At 40.5% G+C, this 21158-nt stretch overlaps 1 protein-coding gene across 3 annotated transcripts in view; it reads right to left on the bottom strand.

The window, feature by feature from the left end:
• The window catches only part of zgc:158464 (uncharacterized protein LOC791139 homolog), a 58884-nt gene extending 42024 nt beyond the window's left edge, over positions 1–16860 (bottom strand). Inside the window, exons 1-2 of one of the 3 annotated variants that reach the window (XM_033983408.2) lie at positions 16106–16860; positions 4198–4330 (exon numbers count right to left, since the gene is read on the bottom strand). In XM_033983408.2, the coding sequence (XP_033839299.1) occupies positions 4198–4330; positions 16106–16534 (562 nt within the window). In that variant the 5' untranslated portion in view covers positions 16535–16860. The remainder of the gene's footprint in view (positions 1–4197; positions 4331–16105) is intronic. The other 2 variants (XM_033983400.2, XM_033983384.2) reach the window with 2 other exon arrangements.
• Between the last annotated feature and the right edge of the window lie 4298 nt (positions 16861–21158).

Here is a 21158-nt window from a genome sequence, read left to right as displayed (position 1 = left end):
CTGTAAACAATAGGTGTGTTAGTTTTACTATTCCTGAATTTAGTTCTTTTCTGTTGAAATACTGAAAATTAAAAATAAATAAGGACCTATCGAGGATGGTGATTATACTTGCACTGGGTTTAAGAGGCGCGTAATCAGTTCATTTTAGAGACATGTGTAGGTCACATGCCTGATGACCACATTATAATTATATCTTTACTTGGCCTTTGCAGCTGTATAGGTTTATATAATATATCACTTTGAATTTGGTAGAAAGAGCAGCTGTGAGTGTATTGGTCTAAACAGTAGTTGTTGTGAGATTAAGAGGAGGGTGCGAGGTGTTAATTATTTACTTCTGTGTCCAGGCTTCAGCCACTGGCCTTGTAGGCTTGGTTTATTTTTAGAAGCCTATAATCACTGGTACGACACAAACGCACTGCTGATGTCATGCTTAAGCATTCGCTTAAAAGCTGAGCAAACAGTGATGGAAAATATATGTGTGTTATGACAAAGAGACTAAAGTTAGGGGTTGAAGCTAACTTCCCAAATCCCAAATGAATGGCACACACTTCCGGAAAATTGGATGTGTCACTGTTGATACATGCTCCGGATATTTCTCAAGTTACAGCTTTGAGCAATAAAACCAAGGGTTACAGGCCAAGAAATGTGCTGCCACAAGTACCTGCTCTAGCCTGGGGTGAGAAGGGAATAGAAAGAGTTAAATATACCATGTTTCCAATCTTTGCTTTAAAAAGTCTCTTCAACACAAAGCAATAATAGACATTTGTTCACACACACTGCCTCTGGGTTTTAGTTCCGGTCACAGTTGGACTTGTGTCTGCTCACAGTCCGTCAGTCTCACGTTTCAGTTTCCGTGTCCTCTGCTTGTGTGTACCCACATGTCCTTCCACTCACACACACAGCCAAACGCTGTGAGACTAGAGGCACAGTACAATCTATATTGTGCATGCTGCACAATATTGCGAGTAATTGAAATAATCAACTCATTTGCTGCTACTCTCAGTTGGACAAGTGGCACTAGATGCCAGGGATGTGGCACATTTCCCAGCATACTTTTCAGGGACAAAAATGGGAAAGCTCATAAAATGAGTCAACACTTGTGGGAAACAACATGTTTCACTCTGCAGCCTATTGCACAACTTCATTTTCCTTTATGACTGGAGCAATACCTGACAACTCTAGGGCAACAAGCATTGGCATTAACAGTGTAGAGTAGAGAATACATGGGAATAATAAAGAGGGTTGTTGCTCCATGCCTCTGTTCCTATGAATCTAATCAACTTTGATCCAGGGACATATCATTGCCATACTCAATCCTGCCCTGCCTGTGTTAATGTGAGATGGTTCAAAGTGTTTGCATAACAGACTACTGTTGCACTGTGGGAAATCTCTCACATGTTGACACTCTGAGGGGGTGAGTGTGTCAGGGAGTTCATTGAGAAATGCTTTGACGCACACTGCCCCGGAGACCTGCCCGGCCCCTTGTACCTGTCAGACTAACAAGTTACAACATGAACAAATAGTAGATAGATACAGCAAATATCAAATCTGTTGTTTTTTGTCACCATGTATATACAGATATTAAATGTATAATTAACCCGCTTTTCATGAAACAATTTTAATGTTTTACTTTACTTGGATAGTAGTGTGAATCCTCACCATATTTACCAGTTATCCTGAAATGCACTACTCAACTAATGACAAAGCACACTACAAAACTGGCAGGTTTGGCTAGAAAATGCTTATTCAAGTTGACCTTTCAGAAAGCTTGCCCCGCTTCTCAATCTTGTAATGACGCAAAAAATGTGTATGGTCAAATGGGTTATGTTGAATAATTAAAAACGGGGGTAAAAAAAACACTGAAGCGCTCAGTGTCTACACGCAGTCAGCAGATACAAAGATAGCAAGTAAGAGCTGACGCGTGGAGACATGACAAACATCTCAGGGAAACGTAGTAAAGGCAGAGCGGCTGTGCGCACGTCTCCACATAACTGCAGGTGGTGGGGGAGAAAGGGAGAGGGTTCAGGTTAAGGAAGTTATGACACGACCCCTCCAGCAACCTCATAAATCAGAGCACAGGCCCTCCTGAGCACAGGGCACTGACACATGAGCCCCACACACTGCAGCAGCACTACAGCCACTGGACACTCTCTTACATAAACCACGCTGGCACATTTAGCCCAGAGCTTTACATGCCATACCCCCTACTGTGCGTTTCTAGGCTGTTTGTCAAGGGTGAATATGTATGACCAAGCTTTGACTAGTCATCACCATGATAAGTATTATAGCTCGGATTGAAATGGCATCAACACTCTGGCAAGCTTTTCAGATGATTGTTAACATACTGCTATACTGAGTTCAAAAGCCTAATTGCCAATATAAATGCTGCTGGTTTTCACGTATTGATGATAATAATAACAATAATCAATACTCATACTCCCAGATAGGGGTCAGTTTTCCTATGACATCTCAATTTACAATCTGAAATGTGTCAATAAATCAATTTCTTTTGCAACATAATACAATAACAGCCCGTCCAAGAAGCACCACATTTTAGTAAGTTTTATCACACAACAGTGGGTATTCATAGTCATTGAGGAAACTACAAACAGGTTTACAAACATTTGGTTTTGGCATCCACATGAAAGAATTCAGTTCTGTTTTCTTGCAGAATGACTGTCTTTGTGTGGACCCATCTGTAAAATGCAAATTCTCAATGTTAAAATGGAGTCAATAGAACTACTATTTCTAGGCAATACTGAGCAAACTGAAGAGAACTCAAAATTGTTCAGGGCATCAGAAGCTACTGCACAGGCCAAAGATGGAAGGGAGATTTGCTTTTAAAGCTGCAAAAGGAAATTGTTCACTCATGAAGCCAAGTTTTACAAATGTAGTAAAGTCGGCCATTGTCCGTTATGATGAAGAGATCTAGGTCCACGCATCATCCTTCAAATGAAAATGTGATGATTTTGAAGTGAACATATGGGTAATGTGAAAGTAATGTGACAGTATTTAGTTAAAGTGAGAAAGAAGTGGGGAGGTTTACAAGTCATCCCTTGAAAATGGAAAGCCTCAGGAGTTCAGAGAAAACAAAACCCCGCCCAAGACTAGAGTTTGTCAGTTAAACAAAAACACAGTCTTGTGTCTTGTTAGATCTTAAACCACAGAAAACAGATACAAGCAGCTGGACAAAAAACAGCTCGGCTTCACTGCCTCCTCTACCTGCGAGAAACCATAAATCAGCTTTTCTATCAGAGCAAAGGTAGTGACTGGGCTAGAGGTCAAACATGTAGAAGACAGATGACAACAGGAGATTGTCTGAAGAGCCATTAAAATAAATTGGTAAGAGGGGACAAAGACTTTCATCTGCTGTCCACATGACACTGACAGTCTCTGTATGTGTGTGAATATAGGCGAAAGGGGACATTGTAGAAGATGTAGTGTCACAGTTTTGGACTCATAATATCCCACCAACAGTGTGTTCTTGAAACTCCCATTGAGATTGTGGCACTGGAAGTGTCTGAAGTGATTTGAACAAAAAAGATCCACTGTAAATGTCTCCTTAAATGTATTATATAAATCCATATCCTGGGAACAAAACTATACACTCTGCAGCTACAGGTGTCCAAAAAAAAAAAAAAAAGACTTTTTTTTTTTTTTTTTTTAAGCTAATCAGTTTCAACACACAGGTGTAGACTATTCTCCATTATATTAAAATAGTCTTGGTTAGCAGAGGTCTACTAACTCTCATTACATTTTATGTTCTTTCCTATTACTATGTATACGCCTTGCCACATAATGTGATTTGGAACATTCATGCACACTCTGTGTATAAATGTATTCTTGGAAAGTAAGGACAAGTTACTGACTTTATAAAGTTGAATAGAACAAAGACTTGCACTTGTTTGTCTGAGGTAGGTCTACTCTTCATGCCTTCTCTAATTATCATGGGAAAGGCAAATTTTTTTCAGAAAATGTTGTGACATCTTCCATGGCACCAAGGTCATTTCTGCTCTGCTGCCCCTGTCATGTAAAGCAGCAGGGAGCCATCTCAGTTGCTTTCGATAAATGACAACTCAAACATATGGCCAAAAATGTGCTTATTAAGTAGAACTATTCTATTATAACTTGTTATTTTGAAGATGGGTGAGCGCAGAAAGAAACAAAGAACTCAAAGTGAACAGCTCTCATGCCTACCTGCCATCATCTTCTGCGCCTCGTACGGCTCCATGTAGCCATCATTCTCCGTTGTCACTTTCTCCATCGAGGGCTGAATGCCTCCGGCCTGCTCGGCGTCGAAAGGATCCGCATAGTCCTCCAGAATAATAAGCTGTGGGGGAGAAATGAAAGGTGAGGAGCACTCACAAACAGCAGAAAAGGGAAAAGCATTTTGCTGCTCTGCTGAGTGCTTGAACAGGGATGAGAGCGTGAACTTTCCATGCCTCCCGGAATGACACACGGGACCTGGAGAGATGTCCACTGAGGCAGGGCAAATAAAAAGGGACCATACAAACAACATGTCAACTCTCTAAAAGGCAAGAAAAGGCAAGATACTATGGGGTCAATACTAAGAAATAACTGGGACAACTACATTTTTTTACTTTCTATAATAAACTCTAGAGAAGCTATTTAACCAATCAACAGAAAATGTAAACAATTGTAAACATTTCCTGAGTGTTGTTGAACATATCTGACCATAATTTAGGCTACAAGCTTGATTGTGACATTGACTTGGCAAAAAAAAAATCCTTATAATCCCACTATAACACATTTTTTCATAACATACCGAAACTATCCCTCAGTATGACTAATTACACAATAACTCTGACAACACTGAAAACGTTTAGAGCACCACAAGAACTCAACTTTCATAGAAGGAACAGTCTGACAGATTTATGCTGTGCTGCTGCTGAGCCGTTTCTAATTGTAGTCTTGTTCTATTGCTGGGCATATTGCGTAGTTAGCAATTAGCTGGACATCCAATAGCCAGAAATACTGTATTGAAAATCCTGACGGAACACAGATTGCCTTTGGATGTCATTTCTGTTTCCATCAAGATAGTAACACTCCATTTTCTAAAACAGAAGAGGCCATAATGAGGGATTGTCACTGCAGTTAAAATGAACTGCACTTTAGACAACCATGGTGATTCCACATGATTACACTTATAACCTAAAATCAACAACTTAACATTTCTTTATACTGAAAAAAGAAAATAAAAAACTGCACAAACTCTTACGCAAAGAGTGAAGTAAGTTTACACCTGACTGGCACCACAACCAGTGAGTCATGAGGAGCAGGAAGAGATTTGCCCGCATTATAAACACGCTCGTCACTCATTGAGCAAATCTGGCAGGGCGAGGCACATCGGAGAGCGGCATTCTTTTCCACTTTATGTCGCCGCTGGACTAACCACTGTCCAGAGAGCACCCTGCCCGCAATTACACTCCACATGAAGGCCACCCGCGAGAGGCCACAGACACACACACCTGCGGAGGAAAAATCACAAGGGGATTTCTAAAGAGGCAAAGACAAAAGAAAGTTACCGTACTTTTGTTTCTTTGGAAGGGAGAGGGCCTTAAATAGAAACTAAAATGAAAATGGAAACGCCATACAAGACTACATGCTAATAGACATTGTTAGTATAAGGTGCTTAAATATGTTTGAACCACTGACATGAGCTACTGTTTGTGCTAACCCTTTGAATGTTCCTTTTCCATCTGTTTTGGGGAAAATAACTACTTTTTGCTACAATATAATTATGGGCTCTGAATGTTTTGCTTCTATGAATTCATGCAGTGGCCCAAAAGCAATCCAAACATTGTCCTAGTTTGCTCCTAAAGCACAAATCACATGGGTTTTTCTCAAAATGAAATGTTTTGCAGAATTTAGATAAGGGACTTCCTCATCACCTGCTCTGTAAAGTAAGTAAAGTAAAGAAAGAGTAGTCACTATGGATGGCATATTTTGGCAGGTTAAGCCTGTTTCTGCTTTTAACAGGATTTACTTTGGATTAAAACTGAAAACATGCAGATAACAGTAGCAACAAAGTGTTAAAATGGTTAATATGTTAAGTTTAGCTATCCATCTGCTGTTACATTAGGTTTCATAATGGTCTATAGCGGTGAACACATACAGGAAGATAGTAATAGAATGCAGTCACTCAACTCAAACTGAAATACAAGATGAGGAAGAAATAGGTTCAGGATGACTGGGCAGGTATAATCACACATTAGTTGTCTGATGTATACATTTTTATTTTTTTAAGATTTTTCAAAGTGTGATGGTTTTTTTTCCAAGCCTCGTATCACTGAACTGTATTCACAGTGTTAATATGAGCGAGTGCCATGTGTAAATGAGATCGTTCATTTGAGCTGTGCACATGGGTTCAGTGGGCTCAGGCTCGTGGCCTCACAGTCTGCTCCCTGTTTGCTGGAGGGGTGTTTAATATCTCCAAATTGGTCCAGTGCGCCCTTGCTGTCTCTCCACAGTGAAGACAGTCGACAGCAGGAGGAGCGTGTGGTTTTGAGGAGAGGGTGCCCTGCCACCGCCTTGGGACACGCCATCTGCCTGTGGCATCCTGGGTGTGTCAGGACCAGAGCCAGCCACACATGTCAGAAGAGCTCAGCCCCTCAGCTCCACACTGTGCAGCCTCATCATACTATGGTACTATGGCTAATATAGATTAATATACACTTAGTGGCATTAGTATGTGCCTGTGTCACATGATTCTGCAGCAGTCAGAGGGAGCGTGCCACTTAGGTGGGGGGGGGGGAATATGTCAGATGATCTTGGAGTCAGATCATAATTTAGATTTTGTCACATTTCACAAACAATTTTGTATTGCCTTGAAGAGGTAAATAAAGTGACCTGCTTCTTCTGAAAGTTCACAGGTCACTGTGATTGGTTAAATTCACTCACACAGAGCATTGCTGAGGCTGGCCAATAAATATTTGAGCATAGAGCCATATTTAAGAGAAAATTGGTGAATCAGGTAATGTTGCTTTTACCAATATTACATGTCGTCACAGGAATGAAATCACAATTCGATTTTTATCACCATATCACCCAGCCAAGTGTCACTCAGTCAATTACTTTAATGTGAGCCCAGATCCCTGGTTGGCCATGTTGTACACCTGCCAAAGCGCTGGCAAGCTTCTGCAGATGCACTGTGGCACAGAGTCAGAAGCTGACTTCAAATGAGTGTGGAGAGAGAGCATTAGGCAAGTCTCACAGCAGCACCTGCCACAAGGTCTCACTATACCTGCCTCGAGCAATGTAGAGTTCAACTGTGCTCCCAATCAATAAACATTATTAGGAAACTGGATAGCTACGTGACAGACACTGTTTTACAGGGACAAAATATTCCCATTGGATTTTTTATTCACATAAATCCTAAATGAGACTAGACACTATGGCAAACATTGGTCAGGTTGGTCTGCTGAGATCTGGTCACATTGGACATTACTGAGAAAACTCATGCATCAGTCGATGAAAAACTGCACAAGACTGACGTGTGTGATTTATGTCTCCTGCCACCAGGGATTTTAGCCACTGATAACCTGCACAACTGTGTGCTTAGCAGCTCAATTGCATTATGGTTTTCAAAAAGACTGCTGCTATTATTGCTGCTCCTGCACTTTTGTTCTTTATGGTTACAACAGAATATAGATTAAATATTGGGCACTTTTCATCTTTCCACAACCAGAATGTTAGTGTAAACTCAAATTGCAGCAGCTCCTTGAAGTGGCTGTGCCGATAGCTGGAGCACCTTATCATGGTCTGCAAACATGCACCTGCTGTTGTGTGTTCACAGTGCAGTCACCTGGAGATAACTTGTACATTTCTAGAAGGACTACATTGGCAGCAAACATTCCCCACAGGCTATTTATTTAGGCAAAAATAATGATAGCTTCTGTGTTGACATAATGTGGTTACTGTCAGTCGCATACTTCTATGTTTGGGAAAGTGACGGGAAATCTGGTTAGACGTCATGGAGGCCCCTGATTTGGACTGGGCTCTTGGGTTCTGTATCTCCCAATCAGATTAAACAGGAGGAATTCTGGCTTCATCTCAGACCGAGTGAGTGAGCCTGCTGAGGCTTTCCCAGTGTGCACTACCCAAACATTAATCACATTTTATTGAAATGTTTCCTGAACACAGCTGCTGCCGTCGAGCTGGGATAACATGGCACTACAGTGAAAATAGTTTTAAATTATTTTATTTTATTCTATACCAGTGGTTCTCAAACTGTGGAATACATAACTGAGTTTTAGGTCTTCATCATATCCCATTTTAGCCCTGGTTTAGACAGTTCTCTGTGGTATTTGGTATGCTAAATATTTTATGAAATGGCATTGAAATGGCTGATAAAAACAGAACAGAAAATAAAATGACAAAAAAAACCTGTACAGATTAAAAGGCACATCATAAATAACATGAGTGGCCATAATTTCTCTCTAGCTACACTGAATGTTAGATCATCACTCACATTAGTCATCAAAATATGCCCCTAATGCACAGCTGTACCCTTCAGGGCACTCAGCACACAGTTAGCCTTAAATAGATGCTTAGACCAACTTTGCCTTAAAAATAAAAGATTAGACTGAGCATAAATGTTGGTTTATCTCTAATAGGAATGAGGTCCACATGTGTATCTCTCACAGCGCTGCTCAGTGCTCCAGCACACGCCCTCCCCCTCAGTGTTCAGACCACATCAAACTCTTCAGAGCTCTGCACTTACACATGTGGACTGGCTTCTACACAGGAGCTGAGGAGAAGCATTTTTGGCACAATTTATTTAGCCTGTTGCAGATGGTGGTTTACATAGGAACACTTCCAGATGCAGTGATACATCCTTCATTGAGTGGAATGAGAAAAAAACTCAAATGATCACACATGTATCAACTGAAATAGAATTATAAAATACAATTTTTTATGTATTACTTCTATTCAGTAACTTATTACTTTCTAACTTTTAGTGTAAAAGTGACAGGGGCACACATCTTATATTAGAATACATTTGTGAGGGAGGAACTTTTGTTTACACAGTATGTAAATAGCCTATTCTCTTTACTGCTTTTGTGTAGGAACACACATTTGTAGAGTGCACAGAGCAGCCTTGCTTGTCCCCATCTCTCCTTCATTGGAATCCACTCAGACCTCCAGAATAAAAAAGTGTGTTGAACCCTATGAAGGGTTCTTTAATATGCAACAGATATTTGAGATTAACTACTTGACGACACGCTTGACAAAGTCCAATTTCCCCCGAGCTCCCTCATCCTTCATTGATAGATTTATTGGCACTGTTTCAACCACTTCAAATGAATACTGCAGAGCTAATAATAATTCAGGTAAAACTGAACATTGGAATTCCATAAAAATAATGAAATCTGTGCCATGTACATGAGAAATCGGCTGCTAGTCATCATGGCCTCATAGTCTTGAGGTAAAAAGCACCTTTCAGCCTAATATTGTAACATGAGTTTATCCTTGCTGGGTTCAAAACACAAAACACTACCATTCTTCATGGCTTTTTGGTTGGCTGACCCACTGGGATTGATGCCTTAATTTAAGCACTGTGTTTTACAGGAGAAAACGGGCCATGGTCTGTCCGCTGTAAACAATGGTGGGGAGTTTGAAGTTGATTGGGACTGGAAGCCCAGTAGTCTCAGAATAAAGCCAGAGCAGGGTGGAGCTCCACATAGTCACAACCTCTCAGCACAAGCAGCAGCAGACTGATCTCAGCTATGTTTGGAACGCTCACACAATCACCCAGTCACTGCCAAATCTCAGAGGAGCACTCAGACACTTCAACGTAAGTCATTGTTGGTTGAGGATTACAACATTAACCTTAGTTAACCACTGGAGTGAACAAAGGTGCACAGCCTACACTGCAGGCAAGCGCAGGCTTGTCAAGTTAAAAAGGGAACGTCATGTTGTAAACACTTCCTCACAGGAAAGCAGCGTTTCCTTAATCCCGGAGCAGTCAGGCCAAAAGTTTTTACCCCCAAACAACTAACGTCAAGTGTACAGCTTTCACTGCTTTCAATCTGTATACAATATTTCACATTTTCTGTGTTTGTTATGTTGTTTACGCTAGATTCATTCATAAAAAACTAAAAGAACTCCTCCTTTCACTTCCTGCCAGTTCTGCAGTGGAATGCCAGTCCTACTGCTTACCACTGGCAGTGTGCCATCCCAGTGTCCTCACTGAAGCACATATCAAGTGCAGGGCTACTACCCAATGTTTCCTAAAAGTCATTTATTCAGTTAGGTCATAAATGAAAGTGTCATTATACAGATTACTGCATGTGCAAAGTGGCATGTAGCCTCAGAGCTCAGTTTGTTTCCATGTTATGTGTCAGTGACACTGGTCCAGCTTCTGCTGCTCCTCTCTGTCATTAAATCTAACACAGACATGTGTCTCCACCCTGTAGTGCAGCAGTCTGCTCTGGACCTTAGGGCTTATTGTGACCAGGTCATGTCAAGTGACCCATGTTCTTTTCAGTACTTGGAAAAACAAACTCAAAAGCAAAGAGATCTTCTAAAGAAGTTGAGATCTTTATCAGTAGTAGTATAAAAGTAAAGCTAAAGAAGCCATTATATTCAGTGCAAAAAATGACATTGTAAGTCAATTATTATTCAAATAAGATGGTACAGTTCAGATCGATGCATCTTATGTTTATAAAAATAGGTGTTCTGGTATAAAAAATTCCTTCATCACATTAACATTTCCTTCATTAAAACCAAGGTTAATCCGTGCTGCTCTCACCCACTGCTCATGACAGGTTGCTCAGGGGTACCGGTTGACTGGGTCAAATGCAGAGGACAAATAATAAATGCAGAGGATACTCTACAGATATATTATTATATCCAAAAAGTAGCTGCACCTGAGAACAAAACAAAGCCTTTACAGTCAAATTATCACTCTGTGTCATATGACAAAGTCTGACTCACTCCAACAATAAGGTTTGGATACTTCACATAGTTCAGGAAATACATGGCATTCTTTAACACCTCTGTAGGTCACTCTGGAAACAAAGCTCCAACCAATGGTACACAAAGAAATATACACTTCAAAACCATAAAATAGTGTTGGTGTAGGTAAACAGCATCTCTTAAACAAGATGATCTTATGCTGCTTCTCTTGGATTGTGTAGTGGTTTACAGACATTCATGTTGGACAAATACTTCTATGCATTCAAGTTGTCAAAAAATATTAGTGCAGCTACAATTTCCTTCATCCAATTCAGACTCCTAAATCAGAAAGTGCAGGGTTTTAAGGGTCAATCGGACTCCTGTGCCCTTGGATGAGCTCTCATCCCTACATCCGACACTGAAAAGCAGAGAAATACGCTATAAAGAGGTTTTATAACAAACAAGATGGTGCCAGCCGTTTTCTTCCATTTGTTGGCTCCCAGGAGAAAAGCGCTCCAAGAGGCAGTTGATATTGACGTGTGTGCTTGACATTTCTCCTATCACAGACCGAGATAAGAGCAAGAAAAAGAGCCAGGTGAAAGGCCCACAGAACATATTGCGGATTGAGAGCAAATCACATCGGAAAGTTCAAGCTAGAAATGTGCAATAAGCGGCCAGTTAAACTCGCTTCTCCTCCAGCGCCTTTGTGGCTTAGGTATGTCGTGTAAGGCTGTAATTCAGTCTGCTACATTCTCATTATTAAACCTCAAAGCTACAGCAGACAATAGAGAGGAAGGAAGTGAGCGCCATCTCAATAGGCATTTTTGTTTCCATGTCATTTAGGCTTTACTCAGAGGGTTGGCCAAACATTTCAAAAGGTGTAACAAAATCCATTTGTGTACGGATTATCTCTTAACTGTCAGTACCGTAAGTTCAGAGCAATTACACATGTATGACTGCAATTTCAAAACCTGATTTGTTTTGTATTTGATCGGTGTTTATTGCTTTGGTTTCCTATTGATTTTCACCTATTTTGTGCATTACTGATATCCAACAGTGCAGCTAATCATATTTAATGTTACAGTGTTACTAAGACTTTTGTTTGAGTGCTCTATTATTAATGTATTTTACTGCTTCATGTGCTTAAATTGCCCCACAGAGACAAATAAACGGATATTAACTGATTCGTTCATTCATTAATATAATAAACATGATGTTATACCCAATTTTAAAAGTGATCAAATTATATATAAGCACTACAAAAAAGGGTATTAAGCTTTTTTTTTTTCACTGCCAATGACATATTCAGTATTTAGTCATACTCATCCAATCATCAAGTTTTGTGATAATTAACTCAGAATCAATTTGACTAAGTGATAAAAATGCCAAAAGGCCAAGATTCATTTCTGCTGACTGGTAAAATGGCATGCGGAGATTATAACCTTTTTCCTGGCATACGCTCGCAGAGGAAATCAGTCATTTTCGATGCCTTTGTTGGATATACAACAAGCATCTTGGGGTGTGATCCAAAAGCACGCTTCTATAGATAGATGTGCAGGCTAGCTCCCGGGATCAGTCCGTCAAAGGGCTGCAGAGGCTTCAGAGCTGCCAGGGTTTGAGCGAGGAACAGCAGGTGCAAGTCGTGATACAGTGGGTTTCAAACAGAGGCGGCCTCCTGTCTGCTTCTCGCTCCTGCTTTTGTTTACTGAGAACACACCTCCATCACTTTGTCGTGTCCTTGAGAGAAGTTAGTTTTGGAGCTGAGAGGAGCGATGAGCCTTTTAATTAGAGCAGAGACAGGAGGGGAGCTGATCATCTGTCTCAACTCACTCTGCCATGAAGAGTTAAGCATCATTAAAGGCAAAATGCATGAGGATATCTTCTATTTGTGCTTACAGAAAGATGCATCACCTGTCAACAGCATGTAGCAACATTTCAACTGAATTAGACACCAATTTCACATTTTTTATGACAGTGGTACATAATAGAATGCATATACCCAATTCTGGATGAGTCTAATTTGCTCAACAAAAACTCACCACCATCACTTTGTCCTGTCCTTGAGGAGTTATCGCTATTCTCCTCTTTCACACTCTTTTGTCAATCTATATAGAAAAATTATGTGCATACGAGTTTAAATTAACTGGCTCAAGCACAACAGATTAAACATTAGAAGATATTAAGAAGTATTTACCCCACTTATTAAAATGGAACCTGTCAAAAATGCCCTAAAACAAGTCTTTCACCTAGAACCACCTGGAGAAAAAAAAACCTAGATTTAAAATTGATTGCTTGGTTTGCTTATGCAGTAAATGGCAAATAGGAAACGGCAGTGAAAAAACTGTGTTGATGCAGCTATTGGCATCCCAGGCATTAGGTAAGCTCTGATATAATTAGCATTCATGAGTCAAGTAATTAAAACATCAATGTGACTGTGCCGTGCTGTTAAGACACTCCTGCCGTTTCTGCTGAGTCTTTAAGCAGTCACTACAGCCTGTGCATTTAGGAGGAGCTGTTTTACTGAAGCTACTGTCTTCATCTGATTTCAGGCTGATGCTGTAGTAGTGCGTGCATCTGAAGAGATGGAGGCTATTTAACTCCCAGAATGTCTCCCCAATGGGAGCCGCTCGGACTCCTGCACACGCTGTAAACAATGCACACTAGTCAGCATTAGACGAGGCCACAAGCAAAGAGCTAACACTGTCCTCCCACTGAGACCATTTAAACAAGTGTGAGTGAAACTGGGCTGAGGGAGCAGACACTTCATTTTTACACTCCTCACCTGCAGCACTTCTAACAGGGATTTACATGCTACTATCATAGCAGACAGGCAGACACTGCCTAGAAAAAAGGCTTTTGAGGGAAACTAATCCTCACAAAAAGTTTTCAAAGTGAGCCTTGTCAGCTTTTGAAGCAACAGTCTCTTTAGAAAGAGGAATATTTAAGCCCAATTGTAAGGCCATTATTCCCTTTGAGTAAAATTACTGTACATTAACCAAGCGTATGAAGTACAGTTGCTCGATTATGATCACCATTATATCTGTACTACTGGAAATCACAAATATTTGCACAGAGAACACATTGAATGAAAGTAGCCGTCATATGTGGCACAAAATAAGGGCAATTTTTCACTCACAGAAACACTTATGTTGTTGACATAAAACACGCTTCAGTGAAAATAGTTATGTAATTTGTGAAATCGTCAGGTGCAATAATTACAATGTCTTGATTATCTCAATCAGTTGCACAGTTCAGGTATGAAACAGATAAAAATTGAATGGAAAGATTTCAATTTTTTCTACTTGTGCATACAATTTTACAAATTAATTAGGGATTTCTAAAAAAAAAAAATATCAGCCATCAGTTACAAATCCCCAGCACCTGTTTTGCTCAATCATAATGTAAAGGCATTTGTTCTCAATCCCCTGTGTTGTTGACATACGTACAAGGGCAACTGCACTGGCAAACTTCACTAGATGACTGAGGGTCTTAGTAAATCTTGAATACATATAGAAACTGTATGCTTTGGTCACGGGTAAACTAAGATTTCAGTGCAAGCCTGCATCATTTGGATGTGGACATATGAGGGCCACTAGTGACTGGAAGCAACTCAATGTCATGATTAAGGTTCACTTTAATACCCCATTAGGTAAAATTGTGCTCTGTGTTTGACCAATAGCGGCAACCTGACAGGACTGGAATCAACAATCAACTTTGGACCATTCTCCCACTCTGGAACTTGAGCAGGAGTACCTCGCCGGAGGATGAGCTCGTTGTGCGTGTTTTTAAATTAAAACACAAGTCAGCTTCAATCAGTTTAAGCTAGGACAGTGGCAGTAGTAGTATGGAAATGTTCAGTCTTCTTTCCCTACTTGTTTTACCGATAACATGCACATGATTATAAAAGCTGCAAAAGTGGTGTGGGAAAACAAACTGGAGTTTTACAAGCGTCACATGTTCTCTACACTGCAGGCCATATGGGGAACGCAATGTCAAGAAGAGCTGCACGATCAAAACTGGGCCAAGGAAAAGTTAGTAACACCTCTATGTGACAGGCTCCAGACAATGTGGAATATGTTAGACTAAATAAACATGTGAACACAAAACCAAGAGGAAGTAAGGTGAGTTTGGGTGACCGCACAATACACACACACACATACACGTGACTTTAAACTAAGGTCTTGACAGAAAAGAGCTTGGTGTGGATTTTCGCAGTAGTGTGCTGTTCCTGCGCGGGCCTTGTACACACTGAAACATTCCTCAGGACAAGTACACTCATCATACTGTACGTCCTTAACCCCGCTGACTTCAAAAAGCTCTGGTTTCTCAACATGAGCAAGTGTGCGCGGATTCCACAGACGCCTAACATGACACAAGGCTCCAAGACACAGCACGCATGTGTCGAGTGTCTGTCTGCACATAAAGGACAAGCCATTAAAACTATCAACAGTAAGAAGGGGAAAGGAGAACTATGTAAAAGGTAAAGGGGGAACAAGCATGCCAGGGCTGCTCCAACGTACCAAACCTGGTCACATGGGAAAATATATGGTCTTCAAACCCAGAACAATAAAAAAAATCCTGCATTGGGAACTATTAAGTCAAAATCCACTATGAAAATGAGAATACCATAGTTTGATTTTAAATTAGGCATATTTTAAAAGACAGATTAAGGTAGATCTCTTGATTAAGATATAAAAAGTCTAATTTAACTAAAGTAAACTAAAACTGTTGATACTATGTAGTCTCACTAAGGACAAAGTTATATCCCATCATACTGCTAGTCACACTTTGAAGGTAAAAGGCAGCGATAATAAGGCCCTAGTTTCTAGGCCATGCTTTAGATAGTAGCAGAGTACTTCCTCTGCACAGCACTCCTTAACTCGTACAGCAGGTTAGTTATTAGACAGAGCTGGATGTCGCAACACTGTAGACCGTTGTGATAACGAGTTCTGCCGGTTGTAACAATTCATTCCTTCCGTCACCGTGAGTAGGTCAAGTGCTTCCTATCCGAGGAAGATCCTACACCCATTAATAAAAAGGCGCTCACATTTTGGGCAGCTCGTTAGGACTAATTAATAGCACCTGTCTTTGGGAGCTTGGCTCATTTAGGGTCGGATTAAACTCAGCAAAGTTAAATATAAAGTTGACTTGAACATTTCCAACTTTTCCGCACACTTTGACCCACCTTCTCCTTGTTGTCATGCTCTGAGGGAGGTGAAGTGGGGGATTTAACGCTGCCCACTGCCACAGCCTGAGTGACGGTGACGGTGCCGCCCGGCGCGGGGCTGCTCTTTTCCACCGTTTCCACCTTGATAAGTCTGTGCGTGGGGGAAACATATTTGATATCCGGTGAACTCACAGTGTTCAAACTCGAGCCGAAGGAAATATTTCCACCGGGAGTGTACGGGTCCTCGAAGTCCAGTTCCTTTTGTATTTTGTAAGCGGTGAGGATGTCCGGCTGTGCGCCGGAGGGAAAGGCAGCCCCCCCGGAGCTCTGATAGCCTGGCGCCCCGGTCACCACGGTGTGACAGCGGCGGTAGTCCGGTTTCGGGGGCGCCGGAGGGGGTGCTTTGGTAGTTTTGAATCCTAGGTGCTCCTTGAACCACTTGGCCATGCTGCCAGTGCATCGCTCACAGGTCAGTGAATGTAGTTTAGTTCCAGCTTTTCTGCCACCGCTTCCCCGAGTGTGTTGGTCAAAGTGTGCTCCCGGGTGGCGCGCCGCTGGCTCTCCGTCCTCGGTGCGTGTCGCCAGTCTGGTCCCCGGTGTTGGTGCGAGAGGAGCGCGCCTGACGCCGAGGCGCTCCCACAGACACTTTTTGGAGCTGCGCTGGGTCTGTCACATACACACGCTCACTACAACTGTCGCTCTCACTGCGCCCACTGCGCTCACGTCTGCCTCTACGCTATGCAACATGGGAGCGCTTGTGCAAGAGGAACACGCCCCCTCAACCTGCTCCATACCTGACAACATCCACTGCCACCTACCGGACTGTCCTCTGGTCAAACCAGGAAACTTTTAAGAAAAAAAGAAGCTTGTCCTAGAAACAGATGCCCATGTGCCTCACAACATTTGATAAAAACAGCACGGTAACAACACGGGACAATTCACCGTTTGTGAAAATGTTCGTGTTTGAAGAAGGAAAGAAAACAACAACAACTGCCATATAATAGGCTATAACAGTAACTCAAGAAGTAAAATGTTATACCTAGTAGGTAGGGTCCCACTGTCCCACTTTTGGTGTGCCTGCACAGCCATTTAGACCTTTATCCCACTAGAGAATGCGCCCTTATTCACTTGTGTAACATGAATGGTACAAAATAGTCAGATTCCCATAGAAAACAAAATAAAAATTCCTCGCTAAAATAAAACACTTGGGGGTCTTGTCTTTCTGGGTTGTAATATGATGTGATACTACAACAAAAATGTCCGTCCTACCATGCACCACCGCACTGCCCAGTTTGCCCCACTGTTGGAGGTGGTCACCCTTCTAATATGACATGGGTTTCAGGGTTTCAGGGGAAATAGTCCTAGAACAAGTTGAAGTTTCAAGTTCCACTGCTGCAGCCCCTTGTACCATGTGCAGGCTTCAGGTTGTTCTTTGAGCTTTCACATGGCCACTGCAGACTATTTAAATTGCAAATCACAGTGCAAATGACCAGTGCAGTAGTTTGTCAGTTTACACTAAAACATGTAGATTTGCATACAAATTTGATAAAATGAATATGTTCATAATAATTGAAGTAATTAAAAGATTACCCAAAGCAATGCTAAACCTCAGAGATATCCAGCAAACATAATGAAAGTCACACAGCAGGCTTTTATGAAGCAACATTTCTTTTTAATTACAGTTTAAATATACATATAGTGCTTGTGCAAGTCATTGTCCATAGGCAGAGCAGAGTTTAACCCTGGCAGCCCACTGGGAGAGACACTTTAAAGGTCTGAACAGAGCCCATTACTCCTGCCCTGAAATCCTGCCAATGTTGCACTCTGTGCAGCACCACAGAAATCTGACCAGCTCCATTTTACTGCACTTTAAAGGAACAATTTCATCCACTGCAGGACATTCATCTGGATAACTAGATTACTATACATCTGGGACATTATAATGTCAGAGCTAAGGTATTAAGTATTAAAGCATTGGGAACTAGTTTGGAAACCTCTTTGAACAAGTAGTACGCTTAGATGAAATGTACATTTTATTGTGGGTATTATCTGTGCTCCATGTTTTCTGGTTAATACACAACATGGAGACTAAGGTTAATGTAAGGTTAAACACATTTTATCGTCCCTGTAGGGAAATTCATCATCTGCATTTGACCCATTCTTCCATGTCGCTGGAGCATCTCCTCAGGAGCAGTCTACATAGAGTGTATTCAACAGTCAACTGTATGTAACTCTGTGTAGTTACATAATGTTCACTTTAATAAGAGACAAAGTACTACAGTGTTAAAGATGTCCCCTATGTCCAATTAAGCTTGATTAAAAAAGAACAACAAACCAGTGAACATTACAAAGTACACTGCATTAAGAATTTACTAGCCATAATTGCAATGTGAAGCTAAAGATCTCAGCAGTTGCTAATCTTGCATCTTGGCTGCACTGTTCCCTTTCTACTCCCGTTAAATGAATGCTCATAATGTATGTGCTAGCTCTTAGTGCTTCCTGACATAAAAGCAGGCTGTCAACTTCAGTTTCAGAAAAAGCTGGGCCAGCACAAATTAATCAAGTTATAATGAGAAGCTGTGTTGTAAGGAGGAACAAGACAGAGTGCTAACTTGATTTACAAGCCTATGTGTGGTCCCTATAACCTTAAAGGTACATATGTAACTTTCTGGAGGCAGCACTTCACTGGGGTTGCCAGATTTCTTTTTTAGAGCACAACAAGTGAATAAGCCTTTAAAAAACAGCTCAAAACAAGCGACCCAAGCCTGTTATTTTTAATAGACCCATACCAGAGCCCCACGAAAAATAAGTGCAAAAAAAGCTATATACAACTATACTGTGCATCAATAATGGCTTTAAAACATTAACAGCTTATATTTCAGTGTTTTCCTTGGACTGCATTCACATTACTGAGTCTATAAATGTAAAACAAAACTGAATAAAAGGTTAAAAAAAAAATCACCTCTTATGACCTGAAAGTGCCAGTATGAATCAAGCTCAAAAAACAACTCTCAAAACTGTCAAACAACTTTACAAAAAGAAAAGTCCAGAGTCACTATGAAGAAGCTAACTTTGCAACTATCATATCGCCTGCTTGACTGCATGAAAATCTCTCCAACATTCTTCTTAACATAGATGAGTTTTATGCCATAAGGTGGAACATTATAGCTGAAGGAACAGCATTTCCATGGAAACAAGCAGGAAGAGGCTCTCCTTCAGGCCAAATAAGAGTCAGGTTTGTGGAGATGTAAGGCTGCTCATAGTCCAATAGAAACAACCAAAATAAAAAATAAAAATAAACATTCTTTTATTTTAAGTTAAATTACAGTGGTTTTAATACATTCACACGTGTTACTGATTTTGGCTTTGACCCTGACATGTGCTTTTTGTGAGGCTCAAGATGGCTCAATATTATATCCATCAACATGCTGGACTATTCCAATACAAGGGAGATGTTGTCCTAAAAAACAAAACAAACAATCAAGACTGCAACACACATTGTCTGTAAAACTATTTCATCTTGCATAAATTAACACACTTTTGTATTATATCATTTAACTTGTTCTAATGATTTTCTACCAAGGATATCCAAACAGAGACTTACATTTTATACACTTTGCTTGTGAGAGGGTAGAACTCATAGAACTCACAATCAATTATTCATGGGATGCATTCCTATGTTGTCCTAAATATGTCTGCCAGCCTCCGATTTGTATTTCCTCCATTGCCGCGTCTGCCAGACTTACGTAAGGATGGCACTCTATATGACATTTTACCTTTTGAACCTTATTCCTCCGAGTATGTCACCCACTTTGATATGATCCGAGCCATGAGGTATGAGGATTTGCTGCCTATATTAAGCTCTGTGTGGTCAGATATGTTGGAAACTTCAATGCAATGAAAAATGTCAGACTACTTGAAAGAGACTGCACAAATTTTAGCTCAGGGCATTTTTGTAGGTTATGGATTTAGTATAGCACCAAAGTCAGTGATGTCAAGTGAAAAGTAAAGAAATATTACTATTTATCAGTGACATTATGCTCTTGTTTCAGTGCATTGTATAGAAAAATGTTACTCGACCACAGATTGCAATTCATATTCAGCTATTAAAACTCACAATTCACATTCAAAATAAAATAAAATTAGTTGCAGTGACATTCTGTAGTACTGTGCAGACTGCGAAGTATTTAATAAATTTCTGATTCTCGTGTTATTATCCCCATCACATCTAATTTCTTCTTTTACTTCCCCTCATCCTCACGTTAAGCAAGTGGTTATTATGTCAGTCATGTTCCACCTTGAATCCCACGCTGTTATTCAAGTACTATTACCAAAGTGTAAATTGCCAGCAGTTCAACTCATATTCGCTGCCATGCTGGAGGGTGTTATGATTGGACTTACTTCCCATCATTTTAATTTCTAATATCTCTCCCGGACAAAAACACTCACCAGGTGAACAGTTAGACCGTGGCTGGTTTTTAAATTTGTTCTCATATCTCTCTTTTGGAATAGAGTCTGAATTTACTTTCATTACAGCACATAGGACTTTGGTTCGTGGACGTATTTTTGCCGTTTATGTAAAAAATTGTGTTGTGTTCAAGGAAATAATACCCTGAAGTATCACATTATAGCTGACAAATACCCCCAAAAAATGTATAATCAGTCTTTTTTGCATAGCTGACATCTTGTTAGCATGCATAACATCTTTAAACCGCCACCACAGAGTGAATTGGGTCCTAGATGAATGTAGATGGCATGGATATTGTTAAAATGAATAAGCTATAGAAATGATACAACACAAAGATTGTTTATTATTGAAAACCCCATTAGCTTCCATCATGGCGGTTATGCTATTCTTCCTGGGGTTTAACATACATTGAAACATTACACCAGAACAATAAAACAATGATGTTGCCAGATGTTGGTGATAATTCGCAAAAAAAAACAATAATATTTGCAATAGTATACTGTGATTAAGTAAATGTAAAAAATGTTACTTGTCAACAATTGGCATGAAGTCTCGAGGGCGCCTGCCAATTTTAGGGCAGTAAAAATGAAAAATGTTTCCCAG

Source organism: Periophthalmus magnuspinnatus, chromosome 3, assembly GCF_009829125.3.
Source record: "Periophthalmus magnuspinnatus isolate fPerMag1 chromosome 3, fPerMag1.2.pri, whole genome shotgun sequence".
Classification (NCBI taxonomy): domain Eukaryota; kingdom Metazoa; phylum Chordata; class Actinopteri; order Gobiiformes; family Gobiidae; genus Periophthalmus; species Periophthalmus magnuspinnatus.
Note: the sequence above shows the minus strand (reverse complement) of the source record. Positions and strands in the feature narration are given on the sequence as shown.